This window comes from Palaemon carinicauda, chromosome 16, assembly GCF_036898095.1.
Source record: "Palaemon carinicauda isolate YSFRI2023 chromosome 16, ASM3689809v2, whole genome shotgun sequence".
Lineage (NCBI taxonomy): Eukaryota > Metazoa > Arthropoda > Malacostraca > Decapoda > Palaemonidae > Palaemon > Palaemon carinicauda.
Genome location: NC_090740.1, coordinates 19,874,662 through 19,887,161, shown reverse-complemented (window position 1 = coordinate 19,887,161; position 12,500 = coordinate 19,874,662). Strand labels below are relative to the sequence as shown.

At 45.7% G+C, this 12,500-nt stretch overlaps 1 protein-coding gene across 1 annotated transcript in view; it reads left to right on the top strand.

Annotated features, from left to right (window-relative positions):
• The window catches only part of Arl2 (ADP ribosylation factor-like 2), a 93,103-nt gene that overhangs the window by 79,915 nt on the left and 688 nt on the right, over positions 1 to 12,500 (top strand). Inside the window, exon 5 of the mRNA XM_068389643.1 lies at positions 12,234 to 12,500. This exon is cut by the window's right edge and continues 688 nt beyond it. Within this exon, the coding sequence (XP_068245744.1) occupies positions 12,234 to 12,368 (135 nt within the window). The 3' untranslated portion in view covers positions 12,369 to 12,500. The remainder of the gene's footprint in view (positions 1 to 12,233) is intronic.

Sequence of the window (12,500 nt, the reverse complement as noted above, 5' to 3'; positions counted from 1 at the left end):
TATAAGTCCTTTTCGAGTACCTTCCAAGATAGTATTGGTGTGAGTTTCGGTGAATTAGGTAATCGATTCTCTTAGTGCCTAGGCTAGGTTGTCTTAGGTCATTATAATATTATCTGTTCCCCGTTTGTTCCCTTCTCTTCGGGGAAGGGGCAAACCCTTTCCCTCTGTTTAAGCCTTAGGCTTAACTCTAGTGGTTTATTTGAATTAATCTTCAAATATATCTATGCTGGAGTAGTACTGTACCTTCCCGTTCCAACTGAATTGGTTCAGAGGGGGACAGTACAACAGTGTTTAGTCTGAGCCCGGGTTTGTCTGGCATGGGGTAGAGTCTCCCTTGCTGATTGACTCGGGCATTAAGGGTTATCCCCTTGGTCCACCTTGTTGGGTTCCAGTAGTGATCCCTTTACTCGGTGACTCATCAGACTGTCCTATTGCCGTTCCGGTCTCGGGATATGTTCCCTTTTCTGGAAGGGCAATTCCTTCCTTGCCGTGGTTTTAGGGAGGCAGCCAGTAGTGCCGGCCTCCCTCTCGGGTCTTTCTCTAACTGAGATGAACTGTCTTAGTTGGGAATGACCCTTAACCAAGGTAAGGTTGGATAGGACCCTCTGTCCTTCCCTTCTTTTTTCCGTTCCTTGTGTGTCAGTCGTCCGCATCCTTGCCTAGCCTAGGTTAGGATGAGGAACTGACGTGGTCTCCTGTCGGCCGGCAGAGTGTGCCGACCGGCAGAGACCATTACTTCGAGTGCTGCCCGGTCCTTTCTTGGTCCCTCCATCGCTGCCGTCTGTAGATTCAGTATGCAGCGGTTAGGAAGCTTGACTTAGTGTCTCCCCTTCCTTTCGGCACTCTTTCGGGTGCCGGGCTCAGAGACTCATAGTCTCTTAACCCGGCACTCATTCTGTTGTCTTAGTATGTGTTGTCCTTGCCGTCTGCCGGCCTACAGGCCGGCCGTCGGTGGGGAGGGGTGTTCTCCAGTTCTCTTGCTGTCGGTCGGCGTTGGGTATATACCTTTGCCGGCCGGTCTTTTGCTCATCTGCCGGCCACTACAAGTGGGGCCGGCAGCCGAGCGCTGCCTAGTGTGGGGGCCAACCGGCAGGGTTTGTTTACTGCTGCCGGCCGGCCTGCGACACTGCCCAGTCAGCCGGCCACTAAGAATGATGGCCGGCAACGCAGTGCAAACCGGGTGGCTGCGGTCCGGCAACCACTGCCGGCCGGTTCAGGCATGGGATCTGGAGTTCTCCCCAATAAGGGTGATCTGATGTTGTGTACTTGAGATCTACCTTTCGAAAAACGGGGGGGGGGGGGGGGTGCTGACCGGCAATAGCCGGCTGGCACACCACCCTCAGGTACTGTATCAGTCCTCTCTTGGTGGTATATTCAACCAAGGGAGTTCATGATGTAGTAGGTTACAACACTGTCTTTTCTATCTTACTTGTGTTACTGGTACAATCACTTGGTGTCGCCTTACAAGGATAAAAGATAATTCTTTTATCCCTGGCCGGAATGGTAATATTTTACCTTAGGTGTGAGCTACACCTAATTTCCTTTGGAAATACGTTCTCTGGTTATTCTAGTAAAGACTAACTATGTGACTTTGGCTAGTGGGCTTCCACAGGTGTTTGTGTGGGTTTCACAAGTAGGTGTCTTTCCCTTATTCTTGTTGAATACTCATTTGTTACATGTGAATTGAAATTCACTTGATATTCATGGAAATTTTTCTTCTTTTACAGGAGCATCCGAAGTGTGATAGTGTCTTCTGCAATGTCCGCAGTAAGAACTTTTGCGGACATGCCTCGTGTAGGAGGCACGCGGCTTGTGCAGCCTCCAATGATGACCATCGTTACTGGGATCCGCAGGTATGTGCTGTATGTACTAACCTGCTATCAGAGGCTTTTGAATCCCCTAGGTCGGCGGAGTCAAGAGATGCAGCGAGGGAGAGGCTTCGCTTATGGGTAAGGGGTTTTCAGAAAAACACCACTGGACCTTATCTTCCTAACGAGAAGATGAGGGCATACCTTTTTCCCAAGGCTTCCCCTGATGCTGTTGTTCCCCAGCCTCGGCCGGAGATCCCTCTGATCCAGATTCCAGTGGAGGAGGATGTCGCTGATGCCATGCAGGACATCCAGTTGGACGACAAGATGTCCGACTTGTCCGATCGTGCGGAGCAGGATCTCCTCGCAGAGGGCGAGGAGGAGGATCGAGATCCTATTGCCGTGGAGGAAGAGGTTCCCGTATCATCAGACGTGCCGGTTCAGGTCTCTGAACCTATCCCCTCTACCTCGTCCGCTCTTCCAGCAGAGCTTGGACAGGCTCTCTCTTCCATCGTTGGTATGATCCAACAGATGCAGAGGGAGAATAATCAGAAGGCCGCTACTTTGGAGCTCCAGATGCAGAAGATCACAGCATCACGTGGACCTCCAAAGAAGCTCAACGTTAAGGACCTTCCTCTGTGCTCGGATGCCAACCCGTGGAGATATGCCGAGCACATGCCGATGACGATTGGGAAGATCGTCATGTCGGAGAAACTGGGCTCAGTTCCCCTTGAGGAGGTGGAATTCTGGCCCAGTAGAGGGGCCTACCCGGACTGCTATGTCCGTTTGAAGAAGGAGCCGGCCTCGAAGGAGGAGACGGAACCAAAGGAGGTGATTATCCTGGATCACTCCAAGGCTCAGGCCACTTTAACAGCTGCTTTAAAGGAGAGGGGGTTCTCAAACTCAAAAGTTGCCGCTTTGAGTAAGAAGCACCCCTCCTTTGTATCCTCCCCGGCTAGGGCCTTCCCCTTTATGCAAAAGGGGTTTGCGGCCGTCATGAAGGCGGTTGAAGCTGGCAAGCCGTGTCCGTCTTTGGAGGAATGTAAACCTCTATCGCTGGCATTGCCAATGGACAATAAGGACTGGAAGGAGGTGCACCTTACTTTCTCGGTTGGGAAGTTGGACGCCGACATTGCAGGTCAGCAGTTCGGCGAAAACCTTCCCAAGTTGTCGGAATTCCTTCTACGGAGGGAATTGGACACAAAGGAGCGCCTGGCAGCCTCAATGTCTCTCCAGACCAACATGGAGACGATGGCTAGCGACCCCAAGATGCCAGAGATGTTCATGGTTATGGCCAAAATCCATCTGGCCACAGTAACCAAGGACCTCTATTGCTTTGTTAAAGCAAGGAGGGCCTGTAGGGAGTTTGTGTTCGCCTCGGCCACAGTGAGGCATGAACCCAAGAGGCTAATTTCATCCAGCATCTGGGGTAAAGATCTCTTTCCCAAGGACGTGGTCAAAGAGATCGTGGACAAGGCAGCCACTGAGAACCGCAATCTTCTCCTGAAGTGGGGCCTGTCCCTTAAGAGGAAGTCTTCTCCGGATGAGGGCCCTCAGCCGAAAGGAAAGGCGAAGAAGTCAAGGTTTTCCTCCCGTCCAGCCAAGTCCTTCAAACCGCAAAGACAACAGCAGCAGCAGCCAGCTTTGCCTCCGGTTCCACAACTGGTAGCCCAGACCCCGACCACCTTCCAATGGGTACCCCAAGCCATGTCATCAGCTTCCCCGGCATTCAATCCCATGTTCGAGGGACAGTCGACCACGTTTCGTGCAAGACCCAGAGGAACAGCTAGAGGGTCATCAAGACGCCCCTCTAGGGGACGAGGATTCAGAGGTGGTCGCGGCCAGGGAGGCAAGACTGCAGGGCAGTCAAAGTGAAGTGTCGCCGGTAGGTGGGAGACTTCAGTATTTCCGGGATCGCTGGACCTTCGATCCCTGGGCCCACAGCCTTCTCAAAAATGGACTGGGTTGGAGTTGGTACAGTACTCCGCCCCAGTGCCCTCAATTTTTCCAACACTCCACCCCCGTTTTGGAGGAGTACATCCAAGATCTGTTGGAGAAAAAGGTGATCAGGAGGGTAAAGTCCATCAAGTTCCAAGGGAGGCTGTTTTGTGTTCCCAAGAAAGACTCGGGGAAACTCAGAGTCATTCTGGACTTGTCACCACTCAACAAGTTCATAGTGAACCACAAGTTCAAGATGTTAACGTTACAACACATAAGGGCCTTACTGCCCAAGAGGGCATATACCGTCTCCATCGATTTGTCAGACGCATATTGGCACGTTCCAATAAGTCGCCGTCTCTCCCCCTACCTAGGATTCAAGCTACAACAAAAACTTTACGCTTTCAGGGCGATGCCCTTCGGACTAAACATAGCCCCAAGGATCTTTACGAAGCTTGCGAGCGCAGCTCTCAAACAGTTACGCCTAAAAGGGTTCCAGGTAGTAGCCTACCTGGACGATTGGTTGGTGTGGGCAGCATCCAGAGCAGAATGCTTGCAAGCTTCCCTACATGTGATTCAGTTCCTGAAACATCTAGGCTTCATGATCAACAGAAAGAAGTCTCGTCTTTCTCCAGCTCAGAGGTTCCAGTGGTTGGGAATTCACTGGGATCTAGTGTCACACCGTCTTTCCATTCCGATGTCAAAGAGGAAGGAAATAGCGGGGTCTGTCAGGAGACTTCTAGGTTCCGAGAGGATATCAAGACGCGAACAAGAGAGGGTTTTGGGCTCTCTTCAGTTTGCATCAGTAACAGACCCAGTGCTAAGAGCACAGTTAAAAGATGCAGCGGGAGTATGGAGAACCTTTGCATCGAAAGAGCGAAGGGACTTGAAGAGACCGGTCCCACTTCGACTACGTTCTCTTCTCAGACCGTGGTCTCAAGCCAGTCGTCTAAAGAGGTCTCTACCTCTTCAGCCACCCCCCCCGTCAGTGACAATCCACACAGACGCCTCAAAGGTAGGGTGGGGGGGTCACTCCCATCGGAAAAAAGTGCAAGGGATCTGGTCCAAGCTATTTGGGACCTTTCACATAAACTTTCTAGAAGCTATGGCAGTGCTTCTTACCCTGAAGAAAGTATCCCCACGTCACTCGATCCATGTAAGGTTGGTACTGGACAGCGAGGTGGTTGTGAAATGTCTGAATCGGCGGGGATCAAGATCCCCACCTCTCAACCAGGTAATGTTAGCCATATTCCGACTGGCGGAGAAGAAGAAGTGGCACCTGTCAGCAGTTCACCTTCAAGGAGTCCGGAATGTGACCGCGGACGCTCTATCCAGGGCTACACCGATAGAGTCAGAATGGTCCCTAGACGCAGGATCATTCTCTTTCATCTTGAGACAAGTCCCAGAACTGCAGATAGACCTCTTCGCGACGAAGGACAACAAGAAGCTGCCGAAATATGTGTCCCCATACGTGGACCCCTCGGCAGAAGCAATAGATGCGATGTCTCTCGATTGGAACAGATGGTCCAGGATCTACCTGTTTCCCCCTCACAACCTGATGTTGAGGGTCCTCAACAAACTGAGATCCTTCAAGGGAGTAGCAGCAATAGTGGCCCACAAGTGGCCGAACAGTGTATGGTTCCCTCTAGCTCTGGAACTACGACTGAGGTTTCTACCACTCCCGGACCCAGTTCTGTCCCAGCAAGTCCAGAAGTCGACTGTCTTCGCTTCATTACAGAAAACCCGAACCCTGCAGCTCATGATTTTCTCTCCCTAGCGGTGAAGAAACGGTTCGGAATCTCGAAAGATAGCATCGACTTCCTGGAAGAATACAAGTGTAAGTCTACTAGGAGGCAGTACGAATCTGCATGGAAGAAATGGGTAGCCTTTGTCAAAGATAAGAACCCGCACGAGATCTCTACGGAGTTCTGCCTATCCTTCTTCATTCACCTCCACGGACAGGGGCTGGCGGCTAACACAATTTCTACATGTAAGTCAGCTCTAACAAGACCCATTCTATATGCCTTCCAGGTAGACCTCGCTAACGAGATGTTTAATAAGATCCCAAAGGCCTGTGCTAGGCTTAGACCATCAGCTCCTCCAAAGCCTATTTCGTGGTCGTTAGACAAAGTCCTTCATTTTGCCTCATTACTAGATAATGAGGAATGTGCGTTGAAGGACCTGACTCAAAAAGTGATCTTCCTTTTTGCCCTTGCTTCTGGGGCCAGAGTTAGTGAGATTTTGGCCCTCTCGAGAGAGGAGGGCCGAGTTCAGTTCCTGGATGGGGGAGAACTGAACCTGTTTCCGGACCCTACGTTTCTCGCTAAGAACGAGTTGCCCACCAACAGGTGGGGTCCCTGGAGAATCTGCCCTCTGAAAGAAGATGCATCTCTATGTCCCGTAGAATGCCTTAAGGTCTATCTTCGTAGAACTTCAGACTTCCATGGGGGCCAACTATTCAGAGGAGAAACATCGGGCTCGAATTTATCTTTAAATCAGCTTAGGGCGAAAATTACATATTTTATTCGCAGAGCGGATCCTGACAGTTCACCCGCAGGTCATGATCCGAGGAAAGTTGCTTCATCCTTAAACTTCTTTAATTTTATGGATTTCGAACACCTTCGTTCATACACTGGCTGGAAGTCTTCCAGGGTATTCTTTCGCCACTATGCTAAGCAAGTGGAGCAGCTAAAGAGGTCTGTGGTAGCAGTTGGTTGCGTCGTTAACCCTGCTGTTTAACTCTGCGAGGAACAGCGGAATCATTTGGGACTTTGATTCTTGGGTGAATGGTTAGTTATATGTGTTGATATAACTGGTAGTGAAGGCTCTCAGAGCCCACAGTGACTGTTCCAACGTTATGGTGATGGTAGCACAAGTACAGACAGATGTGCCAAGCGTTTGCCAACGCTATTGTCAGCAAAGTAGTAACATGGACGTTAAGTTTGATACCGGGGTATGTGTAAGTGACATATATGTTTTCTTTCAGATAATCATTCATCCATGCACTACAGTACTTGTGTAAATTGTTGGTCATCCACCTAGCATATGTACATATTTATGGTGACCATGTCTATTTATTGTTTCTCAATAAACTTGTTCTCGGGAACCTTGCGTCTCCTTCACCTATTTTGATTTCATATTGATTTTTGAGCATTTAGCCTATGTATATTAATCGGGGATATCTATAATAGCCTATTCCTTAATGCAAAGCCTGGATTACACTAGTTTATACTTTCCTTAGCATAAAGGACTCCACCCCTTTCTGAGGATGGTGGTAGCAGCAAGTTTAATCCTACGCAGATATAACCTTTTGTCTAATTTTACTTCGACCAGGGTGCTGGTCGGGACTTTTTCCTTTGGATACTGTAGTCCCGTAAGACTTCGCTTTACTTCATATAGAGTGAGACCACTATATGGTACTGGCTGGCGAGTGATTCATACATAGGTATATGTACTCTTCGTTCGTTTCTAGAGTCTAGTAGGACTCCTCCCTGTAGGGGGCAGGAAGCGCTTTCATGGCTTATGATTAGTGAAAAGATGTATAACGGTAACATCTTAGGTCTGTCAGTCGAGTTGACTAAGAAACATTCTTGAGGAGTACGGCACGTATTGAGAATCCACAGATACAGTAATGCTCTGGTATACTTCCATCAGGACGACATGGCTTTAGCCCAAAAAACGGATTTTGAGCGAAGCGAAAAATCTATTTTTGGGTAAGATAGCCATGTCGTCCTGATGGACCCGCCCTGCTCCTTTTCAAAAATAAATAAATAAGAGTGAAAAGGATTGTAGGACCCCTCCCTACATACAGTATCTGTAGCACCTCGTGTATCGCTACAAGGAATACAGATGGCGCCGTGAGCGGCGCAGGGCACGCTTTCGAAACGGGGAGGAGAGATGCCTTATGAACGGCTCCCCCCTTTCTTATCGTTTTCGTTTTCTTGCCATTTGACCCCTACGAAGTGTTAACTCTATTCGGGGTATAGATTGCTATGAGGCGTGTCAAGAATACGTCCACTGATATTTACGATATCCCTAAGGTCTTTTTAGGGATACTCGCTCCAGGAGTTAGAATTCTGGGTACCTGAAGGTAAATTCTCTGGGAATATCGCCGTAGTTGTAATATACCCTAGGAAGCTGCCTTTAAGGAACTTCCATCAGGACGACATGGCTATCTTACCCAAAAATAGATTTTTCGCTTCGCTCAAAATCCGTTATATATATATATATATATATATATATATATATACATTATATATATATATATATATATATAAATATATATATATATATATATATATATATATATACATTATATATATATACATTATATATATATATATATATATATATATATATATATATATATATATATATAAATATATATATATATATATATATATATATATATATACATTATATATACATTATATATATATAATATATATATATATATATATATATATATATATATATATATATATATACATATATACATTATATATATATATATATATATATATATATACATTATATATATATATGTATATATATATATATATATATATATATATATATATATATATATATATATATATATATATATATCCCTACTCAGATGCTAGCTGATGCCATAAGATCCTGCTTTCCTGTTGGTTGGCAACTATCCCACCTTGCTTACGCACGGGCGTTCATCTCTCTCTCTCTCTTTTCGTTTCGACTGCGGTATCGTTAACATTGACTTCGTGTGCTTTCGCTTGTTTGACGTAGTGTTTAATACATTCGTACGCCACGTGTTATCGTTATTAAACATTCTTCACTGTGCACTGTACTGTATTAGATTTTACTACATAGTATATAACGTACGTAGTGTATTTTTGAGCTTAATACTGTAGCCATGGGTCCCAAGATTGTTGCCGAAGGAAAGAAGAAGAAGACGATGCTATTGATGGAGACGAAACTCGAAATCGTGAAAAAGTACGAGTCTGGCATGCGTTTAAGTGCGATCGCCAAGGAGTATGGCCGGAATCCGTCAACGATAGGCACCGACCTGAAGCAGAAGGCGGCCATCAAAGCTGCGACACCTTCTAAGGGCGTCACTATTTTCTCCAACAAGAGAACCCACGTGCTTGACGAGATGGAGAGGCTGCTTCTTGTGTGGATCAAAGACAAAGAGATCTCAGGAGACACCATCACTGAGACTACAATTTGCCAGAAGGCCTCCGCCATTTTTGGTGATCTCGTGCGTTCTCAGGCCGAAGAAGGGGCCGGAGAAGGAACATCCCAGCAGGAACCCCCAGAGTTCAAGGCTTCTCGGGGGTGGTTCGAGAAATTCAAGAGAAGGACTGGTATTCATTCAGTGGTACGGCATGGGGAGGCAGCCAGCTCGGACACGAAGGCCGCCGAAACCTTTGTTAAAACGTTTAAAGAGTTGACTCTGCAGGAAGGCTACAGTTCGCAGCAAGTTTTCAATTGCGACGAAACTGGGCTTTTCTGGAAGAAAATGCCTCGTCGGACGTTCATCACGACGGAGGAGAAGAGGCTACCCGGACATAAGCCTATGAAGGACAGGCTTACCCTTACTTTTTGCGCAAACGCCAGTGGGGACTGCAAGATAAAGCCCCTGCTGGTGTACCATTCTGAAAAAATCCCAGAGCCTTCAAAGCCCACAAAGTCATCAAGGAGAACCTTCCCGTGATGTGGAGGGCGAATGCTAAAGCCTGGGTAACGAGGCAACTTTCCATTGATTGGGTGAATGTCTGCTTCGGTCCGACTGTCCAAAATATTTGGAAGAAAAGCGCCTCCCTATGAAATATCTGCTGGTGTTGGACAATGCTCCAGCTCACCCTCCTGGCCTCGAGGAATATCTTCTGGCCGAGTATTCCTTCATAAAGGTCCTGTATCTAACGCCTAACACCACCCCTCTCCTCCAACCCATGGACCTGTACAAAGTTCTTCAAAAGTTTGTGACAAGCGAAGGGACCAGAATGACCTTGATAGCCCCCCTCTGGCCCTCAAGAGAATGGTTCACAGAGGTACTGGAATGTATGGTGGATACTCCCAGAAGCCTCCCTTTGCAAGTAGATTTACTCAAACAGCCCCACTTGGTAAGACATCGTCAAAATCTCCAAAGTCTTCGACTAACTGCCTTCAGATTATTGAAAGACTCACAAGAGCTAGAGGCTTTTCGAAGGAGGCAGCTAGGGCGATTGCAAGGGCTAGGAGGTCTTCAACCATCAGAGTCTATCAATCCAAGTGGGAAGTTTTCAGGGAATGGTGCAGGGTCAACTCTGTTTCCTCTTCCAGTACCTCTGTAACTCAGATTGCTGATTTTCTTTTATTCCTGAGAAAGAAACTAAGTTTTTCTATGTCAACTATCAAGGGATACAGGAGTATGTTGACGACTGTGTTCAGGCACAGGATCCTGGACCTTTCAAATAATAAGGATCTACAAGAACTAATTAAATCCTTTTGAGACAACAAAACAACACCAGGATTCACCAGCTTGGAATCTGGATGTTGTGTTAAAATTTCTGATGAGTGACAGGTTTGAACCCCTGCACTCTACATCTATGAAGGGCCTCACGATGAAAACCCTTTTCTTGGTTAGTCTGGCAACAGCCAAGAGGGTTAGTGAAGTCCATGCTTTTAGTAGAAATGTGGGTTTTCAGGACGGTAAAGCGATCTGCTCATTACAATTGGGTTTTCTCGCTAAGAACGAGCGCCCTTCCCAACCTTTGCCTAAGGCCTTTCAGATTTCGCACCTGGCGGACGTGGTTGGAAATGAGCTAGAGATAGTTTTATGTCCAGTAAGGACCCTCAAGTTTTACTTAGACAAAACAAAGACTTTAAGAGGCCATTCGGAAGCACTGTGGTGCTCGGTGAAGAAACCTTCCTTGCCTATGTCCAAGAATGCTGTCTTACTTTATTAGACTTTTAATAAAAGAGGCTCATTCTCATGGCAGTGAGACAGACTTTAGTCTTTTGGAAGTAAAGACTCATGAAGTAAGAGCGGTGGCAACTTCAGTGGCATTCAAGCAAAATCGTTCCTTGCAAAACATTATGGACACAACCTTCTGGAGAAGCAAATCTGTGTTCGCCTCACACTATTTGAAAAATGTCCAGACTCTGTATGATGACCGATATACTCTGGGACCGTTTGTAGCAGCGGGTACAGTAGTGAGAGAAGGATCCGCCACTACTTTCCCATAATCCTAATACCTTTTCTTTCTCTTGGAACTTTTATTTGGTGTTTTTATGGTTGTCTTGTGGAGATTGCGACAGTCTTCCACAATCATTGATTTGTCAGGTGGTCATTTTTGTTCCTTGAGAGCGCCCCGGAATGGGTATCAGAGGAGGCTCTGTCACAAAGAGGTGTGATCACCGGTTGGCAGCTCCTAGGGATTTTCAGCCCCCTGAGAGGACCGCTGGATCTCATAAGGATAGCAGACTTAATGGCAGAGTATCATTGAAGTCAGCTTCCTTATCAGGTGCGAAACCCTTAAGTTTGTTTTGTATTTTAGAAATTCAAGTAGAATTCCAACTATATTGGCTGTTTCTAACCCTCCACCGAAGGTGTTAATCAGCTATATATATAACCACCAGTTAAGTCTTGTGTTTAAAAATGTTATTTTTATTATAAAATGAATTTTTGAACATACTTACTTGGTGGTTATATAATTAAAATCCCCCCTCCCCTCTACAGACTAGAGGTATGGAAGATATGAATACCAAGGGAATGGTTTCTGGGTACCTCGCCAGGGGAGCATGGGTAGCACACCTGGCTATCCAATCGGAGATTGGCGTGAGTTTCGAATTTTTCTGCCGTGACGTCAGGGACGTAAGCTATATATATAACCACCAGTAAGTATGTTCAAAAATTCATTTTATAATGAAAATAACATTTTAAAGGAATTTTGTTACTGCATATCTACACTCACCTGGTGTTCATATTTTCTGTATGCCCACCCTCGTCCCCACTGACTTTTGAGGTCAAGAGGATAGGATATTAATTCTGTGGTCAAGAGTGATTTGGATTGGCTTTAGCCACCAAGTACTGTAACACCTTGGTGGGGAAGAGGCCTATTGAAGAGAAGGAAACAGGAATTTTTTAGCTATTGGGGGTAATATTGATATCAAGTTGGCTTAGGGGACGAAGCAATATGAACATCAGGTTGGTAAAAATATTAAATTACATTATCAAAATTAATTTTTTTATGCATGCTTGACAATTTTCAGCTCTTAATGTATTAGATTTATAGTTATATGGAGAAAAAGGATGGAATTCTCCATATGGTCTTTCAAACACAAATTGGAATCATGGTATTGTAATCTGCAATTTAAAATTCAAAGGTATCAATGGTTATTCAGTATTCAGTTTTGAGGTTTGTATTCATGAAAAATATATTTTAAACATTATTTCTGCCATCTTATATATAAAGAAATTGATCTGGGGTATATGTAAATATTTTAAATTTTTTTTTACAGATATTGGATCTTAATAGCCTCAAAACTCATCACTGGTACATCCTACCATGTAGTGCTGTGACAGGAGAGAATCTAGTTGATGGAATTGACTGGTTGATCAGGGACATTGCTGCAAGGATATTCACTCTAGAATAAAAATAGAACCTTCTGTAACCCTAGTTATTCTCAAAAGAAGCTTGCTTTTGTTAAATTTGCTGATTATCACATGAATGAAACGGAATCTATGTAATTACCAAGTGATGAGTAACTTTGTTTTCAAAGACGTAA